This window comes from Rhipicephalus sanguineus, chromosome 1 (genome assembly GCF_013339695.2).
Source record: "Rhipicephalus sanguineus isolate Rsan-2018 chromosome 1, BIME_Rsan_1.4, whole genome shotgun sequence".
Classification (NCBI taxonomy): domain Eukaryota; kingdom Metazoa; phylum Arthropoda; class Arachnida; order Ixodida; family Ixodidae; genus Rhipicephalus; species Rhipicephalus sanguineus.
In genome coordinates this window covers 232,577,168-232,598,935 of record NC_051176.1, presented here as the reverse complement: position 1 = coordinate 232,598,935, position 21,768 = coordinate 232,577,168, and the positions used below count along the sequence as shown (strand labels likewise).

Here is a 21,768-nt window from a genome sequence, read left to right as displayed (position 1 = left end):
CGCACAGAACAATGGCGTTCTTCACAAGTCGCCTGTAGAGGTGTATGGCTACATATTTTTTATAGGTTCACTCTAAATTCGTAAGTGTTTTTATATTATTGAGATTTATTCGAGAAAAGGAAGGGTTTATCTTGTCTTTGTGTGACTTTTGTTGCACTGTGAGCGACCAAAGTTTTGCAAGTTGAGTTATCGCTGCGGCGTCCACGTTTGTGGACACCAGGCATACCGAGTTCGTGTGGAAAGCTGATAGAACGCCGCATAGTAGTAAGACCCGCTTCGTTGCCGTGCGGCTCTACCCAAAACATTATCAGTGATATAGCTAAACACGCCTTGTAGAAGTTATTTAGAATTTATCTGCTTTATTGTGGACGTGGATTTAGTGATGAAGACATACATGCCATAATTTTCGAGCTGACTAGCAGAAGCGAATTATCCGATTTGGAGGGCACCGGTAATTAGCACTTTGAAGTAGAGCCATCAACAAGCAAATGCCTTACGAAAAATGCTACTGCTGAAGATGAAAGCATTCAGTTTGAACGTAACCATGAACGCACTGGTAATGATGATCAACCACGATAAAGATGATGATAATAATAATAATAATAATGATGATGATGATGATGATGGCATTGATTATGGTAAGTAGTGATGATGATAGTGATTATTGTGTTGGAACAGAGCCGTCGGCAAGCAAAGTTCCCATGTACGATGGAAGAAGGATGATGGACCCAGTGTAACTGGTGTTCCCAGCGTCCACATATGTGGACACTTGTTTTCTTGTAGAACTAAAGCTAAAACTTCCCATGTTTTGGTTTGTTCCCACTTTCGTATGTATTCTAATTGCATATACGCAAAAAAATATTTACGTGCACAGCTGGATTGGCCATGGGATACAAAGGGTTAAATATGGGATATCTGTATTTTAGCCAATAATCCATCGGTCAAGCTGATGCAGGACAACGCCGGTGTACATCAGGTTCTCACGGAGCTCGGCCAGACTTTAGCATGACAATTATCCTTCTTGTGTTAGAATAGAAGCTTGAGCAAGTTGGCAGGGATTCATATTTGTAAATGTGTCCGCTTCACGATGCTTGGATAATAGACCAAATATCGTGAAGCATACACATTGGCAAGTATGTATCTTTCTTGTGCTGCATAGGTACCACATCCGCCACAGGGTGCCGCCGCGTACCAGTGTGGCACTAGTCTGAACCAGAAGTTTGTAAACATATTCAAAAATCAAACGAAAAGAAAATGTTCAAGACCGTGACGTGCTGATGTCGCTTCTTGCCCCCGTGTCATCCCTCTTTATGCACCTTCCAATGCACTCGTTGGGACCAAAGAAGAAAATAAGCCTGCAGAGCCTGCGACATATGTGGAGCTTTTTTTTTTCTAAAAGAGCCAAGTCCACTTTAATTGAAACTGATAAAAACACAGTTTTTTGCTACTGAAAATATCGTCAGGCCTGCTCCAACAATTTTTTGCCAGTGTGCTCATGTCACCAAAATACCTCAAATCTATGTTGCGGCTAAAATCTGTGTAGCCTACTATCGTCGGTATTCAGGAGCAAAATTTGAATTTGGCTCTTATAGACAGAACATTTAATTTAGGCTTGAATTAGCTCGTAAAAAAAAGTCTAAATTGCAGCAAAGTAGTGATGTACCAATATTTTGTGACAAAATTAACACCATCCTTGTGCTTCCGTCCTTTATTGCATGGGCGTAATGGCAGTGGCTAGACTTGTAGAGTAAGTGGTCCTTCCAGGCAACAGGCACACCATTCTGGACTTTCGGCAACGTTTCCTTGTCCTTGGCATCTTTTGAAGGCCTTCAAAAAAATGCTCCAGCTCTTCCTCATTTCATGCCGCGCCGTTTCAGATCACTTCTTCTTCAAGAAATGGATCAATGCACATTATCTTCATTTCAGTTTTCTTCTATTTCAAATATGCCATCTTGGAGCGAAAGAAGGACTTGATACTGTAGCACAAAACTAAAAAAAAACACTAAAAGGCAGAAAGAAGTAGGAAAGTCGGCCTCTTACTCTTTATATTCAAGTTTTGCCCTACAAGATCATGTTGTTCAGTAAGTACCAACTCGCCCAAGAAAACCTAATTGTGGAATGAAAGCACGATAGCAAAGCAACTAGGACACAAATTAAACGTACTAGATGTGGCCATGTTGGCTTTTTTGGTCACGATTATTGACACAGCGCTGATTTAATGGATCTTACTGAGTTTAATTGAAACAGATGTAGGATTTGGCTCATCTTTGATTGGAAACTGCCTTTTTGAGTTCACGTTAAAATAAGGAATTGCCCCATTTTTATTACAATTGTTTTAAAAGTGAAAGATGCTTAGGCGCACTTTATACTCCCGTGAAATTTAGCCCAGTTTCGGCTTCTAGATATGGCTCTTTTAGAAAAAAAACTCCACATATCCCTGTAACTCTGAACCTCGATATAATGAACTTCAACATAACAAAGTATTTCATTTTTCACATCATGTCAATGGAACGTCACACATTTTGAACCTCTATATAACAAGCGTGTTTATCTGTGATTTCAATGTGACGAAATTTCACTGCTGCCGCTGAGGAAGACTGAAGTGATACAGTGAGACTTCTGCTAGGGCCAGTGGTTGTATGGTTGAGTTGCACGTGGTTTTTGCGAACATATTTTTCAAATCGCGCACTGCGCGACTGAGAGCGGCCGTGGAAGCAGAGCAGCGCGTTTTCGGGCCACTGTTTTAAGGGAAGGGTGCAACTCAATGCTCTCCTAGCTTTCAGAGTGGCATAGCGAGAGAGAGCATGTGGCTGATTTATGGCACACAGGAACCCTGGTGTGCACACTATTCTAGTCTCTACGCTGCATAGTGGTCAGTTTCATAGTTCCGCATTCTCTCCCACGTGTGCTGTGCGTCAGCGCTCGGTATGGTGTTTTTGTTACCGCGATTTTTAAGTAATAAGCATGATTACCTGTAGAGGCATTAGCACTAAACACAACGAGCTCTTATCTTCTAAGCGATCATTCAGGAAATGGATGTCATTGATGCGGCTGGTATTTGCAAGCCATCTCAATCGCCGTGAAAAAGGACGTAACCGCTAATTTCGGGATATCACACAGCTCACTCTTTATGATCTCAAACTCGGAAAGAAGCTATTCTGGACTCTATGAAATGTATCAGATAAATTCCCAACGAAAGCAATCGGAACAGGCACCTTTACAGCAAATGAAAGCTTTTTCAGTGGTGATGGTCCTAGCAATCGCAGTATAGAAAATGATCTCATGAAGCACGAGTTTTTTTTTGGTAAGGGCACTGCTGCAACTCTCCATGATGAACATGACCACCTACTGAACTCCAGGCCTGCACGGATGTCTCGACTCCAGTGCACCTGTTCTAGTTTATCCCTACTGCCACTAGGGGCGGCATGTACGTATGAGCAGCGTGGCACTAGTTAGCACCTTTTTGCTGTCTGCTTCAGCGTTCATGTAGATGTTTCAGCCAGCGCAAGCACTTTTACTAAGTATTAATTATGTATAAACACACAATATCTCAAAAGTAAAAATACTACCATAGAAAGTAATTTCTGAATTCTTTGCATTTGAATGCAGACCTAAAGTTGGAACAGTGGTGCAAGAAAGGTAAACAGTTTTTTTGAGCAACGACACCAGCCATAAGCAATTAACGTACGTACATAAACCAGCAACACACGTGCTTCAAAAGCACCATATCAATGCAAACATGAGCTGGGTTTTAGGAATAAAATGTGCTTTGGACAACTGAGCAATAACACAGCTGTGGTTTTGCTTAAGGGGAGATGCGGGTCGAAAAACGGGAGTTTTCTAAAAAATTATCGATTTTTTGTTTTCACCTGTTTTGTTAAGATTAGTACCTCTACTGTTCTGAAAAAAAAAAAAAAAAACAATGTCGAGACTCAACTGGAAATGCTTTAAAATTGCCTCTAAAGAGCACAAGGTGGCTGTCAAAAGGCCGAAAGTGTGTCATCTTCGAGCACCTTGCCGCTGATAATGCGCCGCCGCTCGCCATTGTCGACCGCATGAGGCCAAGAGCCGAGCCTCGCTCTTCAAATAACGATGGTTTCCCGCGCTGCTGCAGCGCAAGAAATAATAAACAGAAGCACGCTTTTGCCGCCTTTTTCGAGCGCCGCAACTGGCTTTAAATCACGTGGTACGAATCGGGAGCCGCCATTGGCCGCTGCGCGCCTGTGTGTGCTGTGAAGCCTACTTGCAGGATCCGTGTCTCGTCGAGCAGCGCAGCTGAACAACGCTTTTCTCGAGTGCTTATCCGTTATGGATGAAGAAAGCCGTAGGAAGCGCGGTCACCAGCCTGTGAAATTTCACGCGGCGCACAAATTTCGAGGACGCCGGCACAAATCAAAGCCGAACACTCAAACCATGAAAAGATCGTCTACTGCCGCAAGGCGTAGTGGCAGTGACGCCGATGCGTCCGACGAGTTTGCCGCGGCATTCGAATATGTGAGTGCCTCCCAGAAAAATATCGGACTCTTCGAAGATGAAGAAAAATCACAGGACGACGAGTCTTCGTTGATTGCTGATATGACAGCACTGAACATGTTGGTTTAATCGAGGGCACTCCAGTTTTGAACGTGTTCTGGAAGAGCTTGGCGTGCTCCCGCCTCATGATGTGGTTGCTCTTGGCACATCACGGGACAGCACACGCCAGAAAAAAGTGTCTCAAAAACTAACAGGAGAAGCAAGGGCTCGTCAGCGTGCGCTGAAGAAAAAATCTCGTCAAGGAGTCAGCTCGAAAGAGCTGTGACGGCCAAACCTATGGTGCTGGCGCATTTTAATGGCAGTGGCCACTACAAGGAGGATTGTTCTTTCTTGTGAACAAATTTCGTCACATTCAATGACATCTTTGCTAAATAGACATGCAATTTTGACTTTAAAACTCATTTTTCTCAAAACACAAATTTTGCCATTTTTGTCAATGTGCCCCTCCTTTTTCGGGTACTTCTGGTGCTCAGATCTGTATGAAATTTTTCCCAAATTTTTTTCAAAGTACGAGAAATGAAATTATCTTGTTTAAGTTTCAATATTGTTGATATATAATAAAAAAAAGTTATGTAAACTTTTACTAGGGTAGGAGAAATATGAACTTCCCACGTTAAAATTTTTCACGTCTAGTACATATTTTGTATGGACTTCCTAATTAGTTATTTGCATTCCACACATTATTTGGAACATTGTGAACTATCAATTGTAAAAAATTATTGAAGTTTAGGTCTGAAAAGAGGGGGGGCAAAAGGCTGAAGTTTTTCACTTTGTCATGTTGCAGAACTAAAAGTATGCAGCTTGCAAGAAAACTAATTATATATTTGAAATCAGCATAAAAAGTTCCATAAGCAGCTCAAGTTTTATTGCTCTAGGGTGAATATTAAAGAAAAAGTGTGTTCGAGTACCATCTCCCCTTAAGAAGTTACTGTAAGACTAGCTGAAGTATGCGAGTCAAAGCCCTAATAAGAGAAACCTATCACTCTATATCACATTGAGTGATAGATAGCAAGCCTACGTGCACTGGAACAATATATATTTCTACAGACTACCCTATGCCTGAAAATAAACTGCCATCAAGAGGCATGTCAGTGGCCTTATTGATGTCTCATACAGTAGAACCCCGCTGATACGTTTTTGAAGGGACCGTAGGAAATAAACGTAAGAGACGGGAAACGGAAGAGCCGAAAAACAGGAAAAACGGCAAAATATTTAGTGGTACAGAATTTTATTTCAATTCTTACGAGCAGCACGAAAATTGGCGCGCTCAGCCGCGATCTAGTCGATGGATAGAAACGCGGAGCTTAGGACGGCCTTATCCACAGAAATGTAATCAACGTATGTGATTTTTTAACACCAACAGCTGTAGGCATGAAAAAACTAAGCACACGCAATCACGACCGGCGCGGCGAGTCCGACCGCGAACCGCACGCACGACCATGCGAGCTCCAACCAGCTCGAACTCCTCCCGTTCTCCGACAAATAACGATGATGATGAGTCTACGCCAACGCGATGGCAGAAGTGAATGCCAATCTCGAAGGCCTTGCTTTCGCAAGCAATTACGTCATACACGCCATGTTTGTGCAATGCAAATCTCAGAGGCTATGCTTTTGTCAATAGTAAATGCCAATCTCGAAGGCCTTGCTTTCGCGAGCAGTTACGTCATAGACGCCATCTTTGCAATTTGAATCTCGAAGGCCATGCTTTTGTTTGCATCAATTGAAAGATTGTTGCTTGCGCCTCTCATGCGGCTAATATTACGGTCAAACGAGGCCAAGCTGCGTGAAAATGCGCCATGGCCGCTCTCTTTGGTAGTCACTCGGTCGGCTCCGGGCGCACTTCGCGACGTATCATACGGGAACGGTCCGACAGTTACGACGTAACAGCGGGGTTCCCAATACATTGTATCCTATGGGAGCTATGCCGGGACCGGCGGAAAACGACGTAACAGCCGGGAAAACGCAGCAGTGAGGAACGTAACAGCGGGGTTCTACTGTATATGGTAGTAGAAAAATGCAGCTGCCAGTGCGTCTCAAGCAGGTGAATTCTCGTTGCATTTGAAAGACAATGTTTGGTAGTTCATAACAAAAGTGCAACAACAGCACTTCTGTCTGTCCCGGTCATTTGCCCCTCATCTGTGTCCACTATTGGCATTGAATTATGGACAAGTCTTACTATAGGCATAGCCAGCGATGCAGGTTCAAAACCCCCTCAGAAACTTTCACAATTTAGTAACATATCTACACATGTGAACTTACATAAAGAGGGGTTGGACCACTCCCACAATAAAATCCTGGCTACACCCCTGATTGCTACACAGCATACGGTCAGTCGAGATAGTGCTTGGGACATCTTGTCCATCTTAAACAGCCTAAGTTATGTAAGCTTCACAATGAGTGTTCGACAAGTCAACAAATTTGGAAACGATAACTTGGTCATTTGCTATTTCTTTTCATTGGGTGGAACAGTGAAAAACATCCCCTTAATTAGTAAGCCTAAATACTTTGCAAGTATGCAGTTTTACAAGCAAGTCAACTACTATACAACGAATACTTAAGCATAATGAATAGATTACCTAAGACCCTGTGTAGGTACCTAAGCCAGGTTCATAAAAAAGTCACATATGCTGGTAATTTGTCACAGCAGAAGAGAGGCAGACAAACAGGTTATAAAACCAGCAACAATGGTGAACAGTTGAATGAGAGCTGGCAGACGTGCTCCATTAGATGCCAAGCTATCTGCGCAGGTCTGGCGTTCGAGTAGGTCATGCAGATCAATGTGTAAATGTACCATTCCTGGCAGTCCCAGAAAAAGAAGTGTTGTATTTTAAGAAGAACCTTGTAGTCAATAATTTTCAATGGCTCATGATGTGCGATTGTCTCTTTCTTGTCATTTCTTTGCATATTCGGTTTCTCTTTTGTGGCGAATTCACTTGCATATGTCTGCACATTTGTTTCTGGTGGATTCCTTGCAAGTTTACTGAACAGAATTCGTCACTTAAAGTCTAGTGCTCAATCCTGTCCAAAGTTTTTTCCATTAAGATTTTCGCGCTAGTAAATAGTATCTCACAGCAAATGTGTCAGCACAGTGCTTTAGTGACCTAAATAACGGTCTGGAACACGTACGAAAATTTTAATTCACTTCAGTTTTGTGTAATGAGTGATTTTGAATAATAGAGGAAACAAACAAAGTTATTCTTCAACCTCTACTGATGTGTCAAAGGGACTGTAGTACAAACCTGTGGTAGAGATTACGTCAGCCAAAAACTCGTTCAGCGCTTCGCGCTCTTCGTCATTCCCTTCCAGGTCAATGTCTTCCAAGTCAACTTGTGCGTCGTGCACAGCTTCGATTCCTGCACAAGACAGTGGTGCCCCTAGCACTTCAGCATACGTCATGTATGTACCATGGGTGATAATTTGGCAAAGGTGAAGCATTTCTGTAATCTTGTTTTAATGACAGCATGGTGGAAGGATTATTCAATTTCACTGATAATAGTATTTGTTTTTTATCACCATGCATATGAAGGACACTGATTATTCTGGTAATAATATTGCAACAGCAAAGCAACCATACTTCTCCACTGTAAATCTGAGAAATGCCACATCTTTACAGCAGCTTTTGAACTGACATGTCGATATTAATGAAATTTGGCATGATGCTTTGTCTTGTCATTATAAGAAGTAGTAAATTTCATTAACCTTGTGCAAATAGAAAAAAAGGTTATAAAAAATCATGATATTCATGTTATAGATCATGTTATAGAAATCATGATATGGTTATGAGGCATGCCCTAGCGGAAGATACCAGATTAATTTTGGCTACACTTGAGGATTCTTTGACGTGAACCTAAATCACATCAGTGTTCCTCCATTTCGCTCCCATTGAAATCCGTGGTTGGGAATTGAACCTGGGTCTTCGAGCTTAGCAGCACGACACATTACCCGCTAAGCTACCACGGCACATTACAGTTGGAAACAAAATACTTGTTGTTGTTGTTGTTGTTACTGCAATTCAAAAATCTATACTTGTTTCCTAATAGAAGCAATTTAGAAATTTAATATGTGCGTAGTCTTGTGCCTCGCACATTTTTAGCCTGAAAAAGTCTTGTGAATCGTTTTTGTCATCGCAGTTATGAAACAACAGTTTCCATGAAAGTGCAAATTCACCAGAGTGCCAGGCTAGGAAAAATTTATTCAAAGACATGAAAGCATGCCATTTTATTCTCCAGGCAACAATGCTCAACTGAATGCCCCTGCTGCAGAGGTTAGGCACTCTCTGCTAACTTGATGCTGCTCAGTGGAAATTGCTTCAAGCTCTCACTTTTTTTTTTTTTACTTTTGAGCTGTGCAGTGCACTGGTATATGCTTGTGAGATGTTTGCCTTAATCGCTTGCTGCACACGCTTCCTTATCTTGGCTGTGTAATTAAGTTGCAGCTCACTGAGCACTCTGTTGATGCTGTATGCACTCTCATTGAACTCCTGCACTGGTAAGTGTAACACTAAAGACTATCTGGTGTTCACTGTTCTCAGGGATGCAAACTCTGCCTTTGGTCATCCCTTCAACACTAATGCAAATAATTGTATATTTGCGCCTGTATCCTTGAATGTTGTGAAAGGAGCTCTGGCTTTTTCTTCTTGTTGCAAAGAAGCACTAGTTCTTTTGCAATAAATACCAGTACTGAAGGCTGGACGGTGGGTTCTTGGCACTGCTGGCTTGTAGGGATAATAATTACAGTATCAGTGTCGGTCTTCCAGTCAATTCAGACTAGTTTTCCAGTTAATTCAAAATACATGCTATATAACAGCCGTCGAACCACATGCTTCAGTAAGAAGCGGTAAGAAGAAAGCTTCAATTTATCATGACAGTTTTCTCCCTCTTAGTTTTTTATTCGTTTGTTCATCTCTTTCTTCTCTTTTTCAAAATTTCTTCTCACCGGCCCTTCCTGGTGCACGTCATCTGATGGATTTCATTATACAGCTGTGTTTTTGGCAATAATGTTTCAGTTGGTAGTCAGCAAGCTCATTCTGTGTTCTTCCTCTCTTCGTGTTTCACTTTTTGTTGTGCTGTCCTTTATTTATGTCACCAAGATGAATAACCAACTAGTCCAGCTACAACTGCTTGAAGGTCTTTTCATTTTGCAAAATCTAGTGACATATTCTGAGTTGCCGTTGCTCCCTTTCAGTTCTTTTTATTACATCAGATTGTTCTTAGTGATCATGATCCTAACATAAATGCACCAGTGCATCATGTGCTACCAGAAATGGGACAGGAATGTGAGGAGCATTCACAAGGTCATTGAAATATGACGTAGGTAGTGCGATAGAGCACCTACTATAGTAATGAGAACTAACAGACAATAACGCCAAGGAAAGTATAGGGGGTGTTAACACCCCCTATACTTTCCTTGGCGTTATTGTCTGTTAGTTCTCATTAATATTGTGTCTAATAAAAGAAAACGAGCCCTTAAGAGTCATCTTCTTACCTACTATAGTAGTAGTATGTGTATCATAAATGGAGGAACACTTAAGCCAAACAATTGTTTTTGTGAAGCGGGCAGTTCACAATGGGAAACAACAAATATCTCTTTGCCATACAAGGTTTCAAGATATCCCCTCGTGTTTTAAACATGTTTTTGAAGCATTTAAGATCATTAAATGTAAGCCATTTTTGTTTCAGGACAGAGATGCCAATGTGCTTGTATAATGAATGAATGAGGCAAACGGATGTGTACTTACGGTGCAGTGTCCCTTGTTCTTTGTATGCTTCAAGATCCCTGCGAAACACTTCCCCAAAGGCCTCTTGTCTTTCTCGAAGCACTTCTCGCTCTTGTTCTTCCAGCTGTCGAAGCAGCGTTTGGTGGTCTTCTTCCAGTTTGTCTACACAACAGACCAAAAGGTGAAATTTTTTAAGCTACCTTTCTTTTCAGAAAGTGCAATGTCTTGCCACAGGCGTGAACATGTGGTACAGCTGGCAGTCATGCTTTTCTCAGTATACATTGAATAAAGCGCTGTGATTCTCACACATTTTTTGCAATTTCTTTCACTGAACACAACAGAGTCATAGGCTGCAAACAGTTCATTTCACATTGCTTCAATGTGTCTTGAGCGTGAAAGGGCATCACTTCACGTACCTCCACCAGCAATAACATTCCAAAAGTTCTTCCTGCGAGTAGTTACAAAAAGGAGAAGATAATGGGGAAGCCTTTCAAGCTTTTCTTCTCTTTTCAATCTTCCAGCACGCTAGAAACCTCCCCCACCAGTAGGCACAATATTTCAATAAGTAGTGCTTCACACTGATACAATGTTTATGTTGATTAATTCCTGGATGGTCTACATTACAACATCTCTGTTTAGGTTGCTCCGCTGTTGGCGTTCACAGCACCTGTCTGAATGTATCATGTAGTGTTATGAAAGCCAGAGCATGTTGCAGTGTTATACTATATGCATACACCCACAACCATGTCTACTGGGAATTAGAGTGACTAATTGATAAGGTTTAACGTCCCAAAGCAAAACAGAGGAGCTAAGTGATAGTCAGTACGTAGCTCTGCATTAATTTTCACCGCGTGGAGTATTTTTCTTTACATGCACCTTCCATTTGTGCATGAGCATTTTCACCTTTTTCATCCATCATTATGTGGTTGCCACAGCTCGAAACAACCTCATGCTCAGTAACAAAACGCCATAGACACTACCGCAAGTTGCTAGCAAGTAGACTAACCTAATTACTCTTCTGACTACTGGCTGTGAGATCAGGCTTTAGGAGGCAGCACCAACGCTGTGTCAGTGTGCATAGTTACTCGGCAACACACATTCAAACGTACACAGCGATGCTTTGCTGTGAGCGGTTTGAGCTGATTGCGACTTAATAAAATAGGTTGACTGCAGCCAATTGATAATACACAGGTCCCTCAATGACACATAATATATTGCACAAAGTGTGCAGAACGTTCCTATTACATGTGAAAGACGCAAAATCTACCATTCAGAGGAGTACTGGCATTGGTATGACTTTTTTTTAGCGTCTTTAGCCTGTGTTCTGCCTACTATGCACCACCTCATTTGCGGTGTCGCAAAGATTGCAGAATCATCAATAAATTGCAAGATGAAATCGCTTAGGCATTACATTCACGTATCGATGTTTAACACTTATTTTGTTCAGTATGATGCCAACTGCACTTTGTGATGCAGCAACGTAAAGCAGCAATTATTCTTAAATAATTGTGGCAAAAGGACAGTGCAACGATCAAACATTGTTCTCTCGACATGCGCACTCGCTGATGTTGTTCCAGAGCAAATACTGCATTGGAAGGCCAATTTATTCTCTACCAACAGGGGTCTCAAACTCACCTCAGCTAGTGGGCCACAGTCATGAAATTTAGTCCCACAAGGGCCGGCACAGTGAAGAATGCAAAAGCGGGGGGGGGGGGGGGTTAACAATATGTCATTGCCATCTGTTAACTTATCTAGTGAAGAGCTTGCTTTTCTAGGAAGTTGATTGTTAGTGCATGTATAGTGGCGCTGTGCGGTTGCATAAAAAGGTGTGTGCTCAAGGAAATAAACTTCTGTTGGTAGTTTGCGCTCTGTGTGTCGTTTCTTCCTTTAGTCATTGTCCTGTTTGCGCAACACTTTGATCACCTAATACTGCCATTTGAAAGCACATATTTCCCATATCTCAGGGGGTTTAAGTCCTCCTTTTGCCTTGCCTCGCGGGCAAACCCTGTATGTGTTATGCCCAAATAAAGTTTACTTAACTTACTTAATCTAATTTATGGATTTTATTTGCCATCAGGATTCGAGAAACATGTCAATACTGATCTCCAGAGTGGCTCAAATCTGCATGCCGATTGTGAAATATAGATTTTATTGTTCCACGGTTATGTTTCAACACATAGTGACTGCATGGAATGCCTCACAAAAAAAATGCTTGAGAACAGTCCCGTCTCTTTAGCTTACCTGAACAAAGTGTTATCGCAATAGGCGAGTATCAGTCAGCAAATTCACAAACAATTTATTCCTTGTGAAGCTGCAGGCCGCAAGCGAAATGTCCATGTGTTTGAGACCCCTGCTTACATCATCATAAGAATACACGCAAGCATTTCAAATTGTACTAGCACAATGTAATAAACAACATGATTAGAGGATATGCACGACATATGCATATGTAAACATAGAGTGGCTAACAGATGACACAAGGAGCAATCCACATTAGCGTGGGTCAGCTAGAGTTGCCACCTTGATTCACAATTACGTGGTTATTAAGCACTGATTTCTGGTGATCTTTGTTGCAGTGTTCTGCTGACCACTTCAGAATGCAGTAAGGTTTTCAAATGACCACAGCCATATTTTAGCATTTTCTCCCATGCATGAGTGCTGCTTTAATGGCAGTTAGGTGCCTGCTTTTGATCTGGCAGGTTTATTTGCTACTTCTGTTTTGCAGAGCTCAAGTGAGAGAGGAATAAAAATCACATTAATTTCGCAGAAATTCTAACATATCGGCGCTCATTTTGAGATACCTGCCCACAAAATACACAAGAAACATTAGTGTTCTGGTTAACAGCTCCACAAAGGCATTTTTTCTGCAATATCGATCAAAGCTAACTGAAATTTCAAACCATTTTACAGCGCGTTTGCAGGACGGAAAACACGAGAGTACTCATGGCCTTGCATAGAATAGAAAACGAGGAACAGGGCTGTCAACCACGATAAATGTCTGCTTGGTGACTCTCCAACTGGGGAAAGGGTGGAAGAGATAAAGAGAAAGGAAACAAAGATACAAAACTAGAGGAGCTGTCTGCTGCGAGGTACCCAATGACTATTTTGCCCCAAATAACAACACCAGCTGAATCGGCTGGACCCCTCAATGCTTCAGTTTGCTCCCTTTCATCTAGAGGTTGATGGTGGTGCTAACACTTGGCCCTGCCACTAAAATGGTGCCCACAGTTTGTCATGCAATCTTGATGGTTTAATGAAATGCAGCAGTGCTACTACTCAGGCTGAAATCATTCGAGATCACTGGAAGAGCATTTGTGAAGGGTTTCAAGAGCAATGGCTGTTCTTTCTGCATTGAAGAGGGAACACTCAGAAAGAAGGTTTGCAATTGGCTATCTGCATCTGCAAACTTCCAAATCACTGTTATCAGCCATTCAACAGAGAATAAAATAAATACGTATTCTTGAATACCACTCGAACTCGTCTGCAACATAGAATGGTTACAGTAAGTCTTGCTTTAGTAAGCTGGACTAAAAGCAGAGTAAGCTGAAAATAATGGTCCAGGCAACCAAGGTGCTGGTTTGTGAAATCAAACTGAACCAATACCACTAGGCTGTGGAATTTGCTAGATTGGATTAGAAAGCTCACTGAAAATGGCAAGACAAGCTTTACATGGTCACCCACTGCATCTGATTTAGTGAATGAGATTTCAACACAGTTCACACCACTAAGTTTCGATCTTCATGGCCATTTCCAGTAACATTGCAGCGATTTGGCAGTCATTGAAAAATTATGTGCCCCAAAAATGAATTTCCGATACGTTTGGTATGGGTTCGTGGGATCCACACCTTTGTGCTGAAAGTAAACTCTGGGTGGTCGCATTACAGCAAAAAAAGAGGGACCATGGGCAGGAAACTAGCTTTCCGGTCAATGAACTGAAGTGGCACATGCCGTGGACTTCAAATGTGATGTTTTGAATGAAATGCCAGTGTACTTATCAAGTACGGCTGCCCCAATCACTGATGTTGAGTGACTGAATCACCAGTGCAAATGTGCAGACAGCTGCTGAGGACATCATGCCAAAGAAATAATGGTGTCTGTTTCAGTGCTCTTAATAAGACTAGTCCCTTTTTCTTGATGCTTAGGATGGCAGGGCACACTTGAAAGTAATGCAGATACTACAATGGTTACAGCTATTACACAGCTTGTGAATTACAATGGCAAAGAAGCTTCATGAGTAGTAAGGATACCACTGAAACTCACACATAACCTATGTCTTGGTAAGCAGGCAAGATGGGGGAAATGTGTTTGGGCGACAAATTGAATCTGCATCCTTAAAGAATAGGCAGCGATGCCTGGTGAGCTCTCCTTGTAACAAGTTTGAAATGAAGTACAGACCACATTATAAATACTATTCCTTCAAATGCACGAGGAACCTAAAATATCGACAATTTCAGTGTTTGTGGCAGCAGCAACACAGCAGCATACGCATCGGCAATCATGCACAACTTTACAGCATCCTTGAATACTTTGTAGAAGCACAGCACAGTGCGGACTCAGACATGGTGCACCGACTACTGCACCTTTGGATGATGGGCACTGCTCACAGGCTACAAGCAAATCCATCGTTTTTATGGCTTCTATTGTTGAAAGCGAAACTCCTGTGAGTAGTTGTACAAGTTTCAAAGTTGCAGTCTTTGCATTAAAGCCTGTGTAAGCCTCCACATTCACTGACAGAGCAATAATTACATCATCACTGAAAAAATTAAAAAATGGGGCAACAATGTGCTCCACCAAAGTCAATAAACACTCATTCAGGGCGAGAATTGTAATACATTAAATATCTGCTCAGCCATACCTTTGAGGCTCTCAAAGTGTCCTTTCTTTTTTTCTCCGTACAATGCAAGCTTGAACCTTTCGTCAAGCTGCTTCTCCTGCAGAGCTTGTGTCTCAATGACATCCTCTAGGCTTACCAGGCGAAGTTCGACCTCCTCAAACATACCTTCCAACTCTCCTGCACGGATGGGCAATGCAAAAAGCAGTTTTTAAAAAGTGCATGAAACAACGTTCACCTTAGCATCAGTTTATTTCCAAAGATGTAGGCTATTGGCTTTCATAGAAATGCGTTAATGACTGCTACATGGTGAACATCCCTTATGGAAAGCGTTTGATTTGAGCATATTTTTAATGCCTTCACACACTGCTTTTCACGGCACTTACTCTGAAGGCCGAAAGGTAAGCTCCATAACACACCATTTTGCAAATTAGTTACACATTCATCGTGCTCACCTTGGTAGTTTCTAAGACTATATCCTGAGCAGGGTTTCGATGAACTGGATTGATAAATGCAGTATGCATTGAAAAAAAAAAGAAACCTCATTGCAAGCTAAGCCCACGTTTCACCGATCTATACCGGCCATTTCAGTTCACATCCTAAGCACTACTTGGCAAAAAAAGGAAAGACGTTTTCATGTGCCACTTCTGAGGGTGCTAGAGCACTGTGATGGCTAAACTTGGTTATACTGGATATCCACTACTGGGACAACATTACTTTCACGTCTGCCTGCCCTCAAAAATTCACGCAATGCCAGAGTTCACAAGACATCACCATATCTTGGATGTGTTTATGCTCGGTCAATTTTTTCCATACATTATATCTTGATGCTACATTATTCTTCATTCACTCGACTGTGCTCATTTTCACCACAGTGGCACAGTTTGCACAACTACTGCAAGTTGCTTTTATGTCATCCACGCCAACAAAACTCGTAAAACCCTGGTGTGTGCTAGTCAGCAAGAGTTGAGCAAGTACTGTGAGAGGTTGTATGTTGTCACTTGCAACAGTACCTATGGTGTTCATGAGGTCCTGGACGCCCTGCTGTAGCTTGGGCAGCTGTGCCAACTGTAAGTTCAGCTGCTGCATGCTAACCAACTGCTGGTGGCAGTAGGACTGTAGCCCTGCAATCAGGACGTCTACCTCCTGTACAAGAAAAAGGGTGGTAGAGTGAAAAGCACAGCACTTGGCAACCTGATACTACTACTTGTTTTAGTGGCCATAAACACCAGCTACACTGCTCGACAAATAAATGTGCACTGATCTTTCATATTTAGGATTTTAAGTATTCTTCACACATTTCCCTAGGTATTTTTCAATTATTTCAAGTGTGACTAAAGCAACGGGATGCAGACTGTGACTTTCATGCAGTGTGCTTCACGTCTCAACTCATTTCACTTCTACCAGTGTATGCACAGTACTGAGATGAACCACGTGCACTTTACCTATGCCTGAAAGTGTGCATGTGTCCCTCCTCATTGAGCTGTTGATGGCATCTGCATAAGCAGGAAGGGCTCAGGTGTTGCCAGAGCAACTAAAATGTTGCCAGAAATGTCTGTATAGACAAATACAACTAAATGTTGGAATTAGGTGGTGGTGTTGCTACAGGCAGGGTCAGCCTGGTAAATGTTGGAAATACAATTGATGTGCTTCTGCACGTAAAAGGACCAAACGTGCTGAACACAGCTACACACCACCACACAAAACCAGTCAATGCTCAGAAACAGTTCATTAACTTGTAGCTATGTTAGTTTCACTGTATGATGACACAGGTGGACCTTAATCTATACTAAATGTATTCTCATCCATAACTAATAAATTGGCCTTCTTAATCTGACAGCTACTGGAAGTGCTTATTTCAGGCCAAGTGTGTTGACGATGAATACTACATGTTGCATTTACTTATGTCAGTGTACTGCTAGTAGGCAATGCATGTCCAATTTTTAATTTCTTTCTTTTTTGTCTGTGTGTACAGTCGCGCTCAATTAGGGGTGTGCGAATATCAAATTTTTCGAATACGAATCGAATACGAATATCCACCTTCGAATATCGAATCGAATATCGAATATCAAAGAAAAAATGCCTCCACAGTAACAATATTTTATTTAACATGTAGCTATTTGAAAAAAAAACATTAACAGCCTGGCTGGCCACATAACATACACTGCTATCTCCAGAACACAATGTCCAGGCTAGCACAATGCACATCACAACACAAGCAAATATCACGGCACAATGAAAGTAATGACTAGATGTTATCATGAAGAAATATGAGTTGCCCCACATGATCAGGCAGCACGCGCTTCCTTCTAACAGGGACACCCCTCCCCCCCCCTGCCACTGAAAAGGCACGCTCGCTTGGAACAGAAGTGGCTGGTATGGGAGGTGCATGGGGCAAAGCTTTGCCAGACTGGGGTATCTGAAGGTGCCTACAGTCCGCCACCAGTCACATGGGTCACTGTCTTTCTTCAGAAGTGGTCCCGCATAGTGAACGAGTGGTAGTGCGGCACGTTACGGCTGCATAATATTCAAAATGTACGGTTACATGATCGCCAACAGCGCTGCACGTCGGAGATGCACCAGCAATAAATCATACGTATTGGGGCGCTCGTTGCAGGCAGATATCGTGCCTCCGTGTACTTACGATGTGTATCGCTCCTCTCGGCGACGTTTTTAGCTATACGAACGCAGCAGAAATGTGGAAGACGAGTTATTTTATGCATGATAATCGAATCGCATATTCGAATTTTTCAAATATTCGAAGTTATCGAATATTCGAAACTTTTCGAATACACGATTTTCGAATCGAATACGAATATCTCAAATGTAATATTCGACGAATATTCGAAACTTTCGAATATTCGCACACCCCTACGCTCAATATGACTTGCAATGTGGGAGCGGGTGGCCTCACTAATTCAAAGATTGCGCATGGCTTCAACTTGCCCTCATTTCCTCAATTAAACTATATTTTCTCATTTAGGACCATCCCCAAGTGAGAGAACAACAATTAGTTCTGGAAATGAGGGCAAATTGAAGCCATGTGCAATCTTTGAAGTAGTGAGGTCACGCGCTACCGTGTTACAAGTCATATTGAGCGCGGCTGTACGTAACACACACTTCCAACATCATCTAAAGCAGAGAGATGCACGGACATTCTTTCAGAAACTAGAGCTTTTCCTCTAAGTCTCTTTTTAGATGCGAAGTATCTTATGGCGGAGTTCAATCCGGTGGTGGTGGTGTGCGGCGTGAGCACCCTTACTGCGCATGCGCATACCCGCTCCACTCACCCTCTCCACACCCCCTCTCCACTTCCCCTCTCCCCTTTTCTCTTTCCCCCTCTCCTCTCCCCCTTTCCACTCTTCCTCTGAAATGCGGGCTAGACATGCAGAAATTCTCTCCTGCGCAACGCCACGCATGCGCGTCCCCTCCCCCTCTCTCTCCTTTCCTACGCTGCCCCCCTCTCGCACGCCTGTCGACCGCGTTCCCCCTCGCCCTGTGAGAATTAACGGCCAGGCTAGAGGGAAGACAAGATGCGCGTAGCATTCCTCTTCGCGTTCCACGACACGAGGTCGGTAGCATGCCCAACGAACGCCAACGGAACGCCATCGTGCAAGTGCTCGGGCTTCGCATCGCCTCATGGTCCCCTTTAGCGGGAAATGGTGTAATTTTTTGTTGAACTGCAGTGCGGGTTACTTGGAAGAAGTGAAATGAGGGGCTGGTATAATGTAACAATTCTTTTTGCTCAATTAAATTTTATTTCTTTATTACTCAGCGACAATGTGAGTGCAGCACTGCTTGGACCACTGACAAAGAGCAAAAAGGAAAAGAATCTGAATAGGATGTTTACATATCTTAACCAGCTCACTGCACCCTTTAAGATGATTCCCACCATTTTTATTTACAAGAAAGTTTTAAGTTTAAGACCATGAACGGAAAGGAAGTGCAACTTCATGCTCTGAAAAGTCGCCCCCTTCATTTATAAGAGCCTGACGTTATCACTGACCCACTATGAAAACCAAACCAAAAATATGCAATGCATTTAGCAACACACATAAAAAGTGCAAGATGAAAGTAATGGAGCACTTAAACTGGTTCATTGTCCTATTCTCCATTTAGGCAGCTGCCTCTGTCTCTGTATTACTTGCTGTGTCCCCACAGTGCAAAACTAGTAACAGATGGCAATTCAACAAGAAAGCAGCTAAGCCAATTTAATATTTTCATGTGTGGTGGAAACAAGAAAAGAAAAATGTGAATGAATAACAGCATAAGGACCAACAATATTTATCACTCACAAAATATGTTCTAAAAATTTTCTGGCACTTTTTAAATGCATTAATATGATAAAAACAAGCATGTATTAGAAACCATATTTTCTTGCATACAACCCACCCCTTAACCTGTGCCCCTAACTCACTACAAAAAGAAAAAAATATATATGCATATAACCCCGGAATATGACCCACACCCCCACTTTTTAAGCACGTTTTTTTCGTTTTTTTTTTATGCAGGTTACATGCGAGAAAGTACAATATACAGTAGACTCCTGTTAAACGAAAGCTGAAGGGACCAGGAAAATATGTTTCATTTAACAGGAGTTTCGTTTACTGAGAGATCAAAAGGGGTGCAGAATTCAAGCACAAAACCAATCATGTCAGAGGCAGTTGTTCCATTTAAGCAGCAATTTCATTTAAGAGATTTTCGTTTATTGAGAGTCTACTGTATTAAAAATAAAAAAGCATTCAAAGCATGAAAAAGATTTGTTTAGCAACTATAAAATATGATGTGTTACATAAACCACAAACTTATGTGAATTGCCTAGCATTACATTAACTGTGTGTAGAACCTTACAGCAATGAACAACTAAATTCTTTCTTAAAATTACTATAGAACAAGCAAAGTAGAAATTCAACTGCACTGCATAAATCAGGCATTCAGTATTCTAGCATGTTTTGCAGAACACCGTTCTGGCATAATAGTTTAGACAAGATCTTTACACTTGTCTATGACGCATGTCCAAAACCAATTGTGCTAAGGAAGCTGCTGACAAAAAAGTAAGTTTAGTATCATGTCTTGTGTTATCACAAGCGTGACAGATTATATGGTGAATTTTCCAGTGAGGTCAGCAAATATCATTGTGTACACGGTAATACCACTGTAATACAGTGGCCTCTAAGATGAAATGCGTTAAGGTGCATTGTCTGATAAAGAATTCCCATGGTCTCATGTTTATCATAACGAAAGTCTACTGTAGTGCTATTTTTATATTAAGAGAACTTTAGAACTAACAGAAAAAGGGAAAGAAGGTGTCCCTAAATTAACATGTAGCAAATTAGAAGGCCTGACACCAAGCAGTTGAATAGTTGCACAGTGTTGTGTGAAGGCTCCCACAGCCTTTATATAACAGAAGCTAACATAAGTTGACAGCACAGTCCTGACATATAACATTGACATTGGTTCTACAGCTTGAATGCCATCCATTTGTTTTATTCAACGCTCAATGTGTGCAACCTTCCTTTGGGTGCACCGCTTCTTGCACCATCACTCAGTACAGTTTTTCGTTTCGCCTCAGTACAATTCTCGTTTAGACATGCATATAGGCCGGTACATCCGTATTGTACGTATTGTTGGTCACTCACGTTGCTTGTGTCGCAATGAAGGTTACGTCAAATATTGTTGTGTATCAAAAAGAATAAAAGTGCCCAGCGCATTACAAAATTTTTTGCATGCCAAAATACCAGAACAAAGTATATGAATATACTTCGGCTCGCTTGGCGTTGCCTTCATTCTGGCTGTGCAACTCTTCCCACTTGGACTGGTAGCTGCAAAGGAAGCAAAAATTATATTTAAGCTTCTCAACCGACAATCGGAGAAAAGTACGTGGTGCCAGATGCATCGTTTTTTCGGAAGGCGCATACTTACTAATGTAACAAATCAGCTCCAGCTTTTAGAAGCCTCTTTTCGCATTCCTGCTGAGATCTGCGTAAATAAATTTGCACGTTTAGACAAATTAAGTCAAGCCTGCAGCGTCTTAAGTAACAGACAATCACAATATTGGTTAGTGCTTACTTTGGCAGTGAGGTATCACCGAGGCTAAGGTTTCGGAGACTGCAAGAGAACGTCAAAAGAAATTGAATTATCAAAAGGTGTCCGCCCGTGTTGCAAAAACATGCGAGGAAATCGCCTACTTTTCGTTTCAACTTAGCGCTTCAGTGTGTGCTGTCATCTGTGTACCATACAATGTGAACTCTCTATTAATGTAGGAGGAAGACTCCGACATCAATCTGCAGCAAAATGTTTAACGTGCGAGCGTGGCAGTCGAACATGGGTAATTCAGATAAAATTATTGTTATCAATCCTACAATCGTGCACCGCGTCGCCGGCAAAGAATCTGCTGTGTGACTAAAAGCAGGCCACGTACAGCAAAGCATTACGAACCTGAAACTGAAGTCTTGCTGAACGCTGTGTAACTTGTCTCTTAAGTTCTCCAACATCATAAATAGGAGAACCAGAGGAATGAAGGAATGTGTTACTGTTCAGTATGACATGTGCATGCATACGCTGACACACACGCTCACAAGATCGAAAAAGAAAAAAATCACAGCAATCAGACGGACCGCACGAAGACCACCAAAGCGTATTGCAGCTGCTGGACAGCCGCCGCGGCCGCGCGTCCTTTTGCGCACAG

General features: G+C 42.0%; 1 protein-coding gene across 1 annotated transcript in view; it reads right to left on the bottom strand.

Moving 5' to 3' along the window:
• Positions 1–21,768, bottom strand: part of LOC119374530 (dysbindin protein homolog) — a 26,484-nt gene extending 4,716 nt beyond the window's left edge. Inside the window, exons 1-8 of the mRNA XM_037644669.2 lie at positions 21,519–21,768; positions 21,150–21,188; positions 21,003–21,059; positions 20,842–20,902; positions 16,094–16,226; positions 15,105–15,260; positions 10,271–10,411; positions 7,773–7,886 (exon numbers count right to left, since the gene is read on the bottom strand). Coding sequence (XP_037500597.1) covers positions 7,773–7,886; positions 10,271–10,411; positions 15,105–15,260; positions 16,094–16,226; positions 20,842–20,902; positions 21,003–21,059; positions 21,150–21,188; positions 21,519–21,577 — 760 coding nt within the window. The 5' untranslated portion in view covers positions 21,578–21,768. The remainder of the gene's footprint in view (positions 1–7,772; positions 7,887–10,270; positions 10,412–15,104; positions 15,261–16,093; positions 16,227–20,841; positions 20,903–21,002; positions 21,060–21,149; positions 21,189–21,518) is intronic.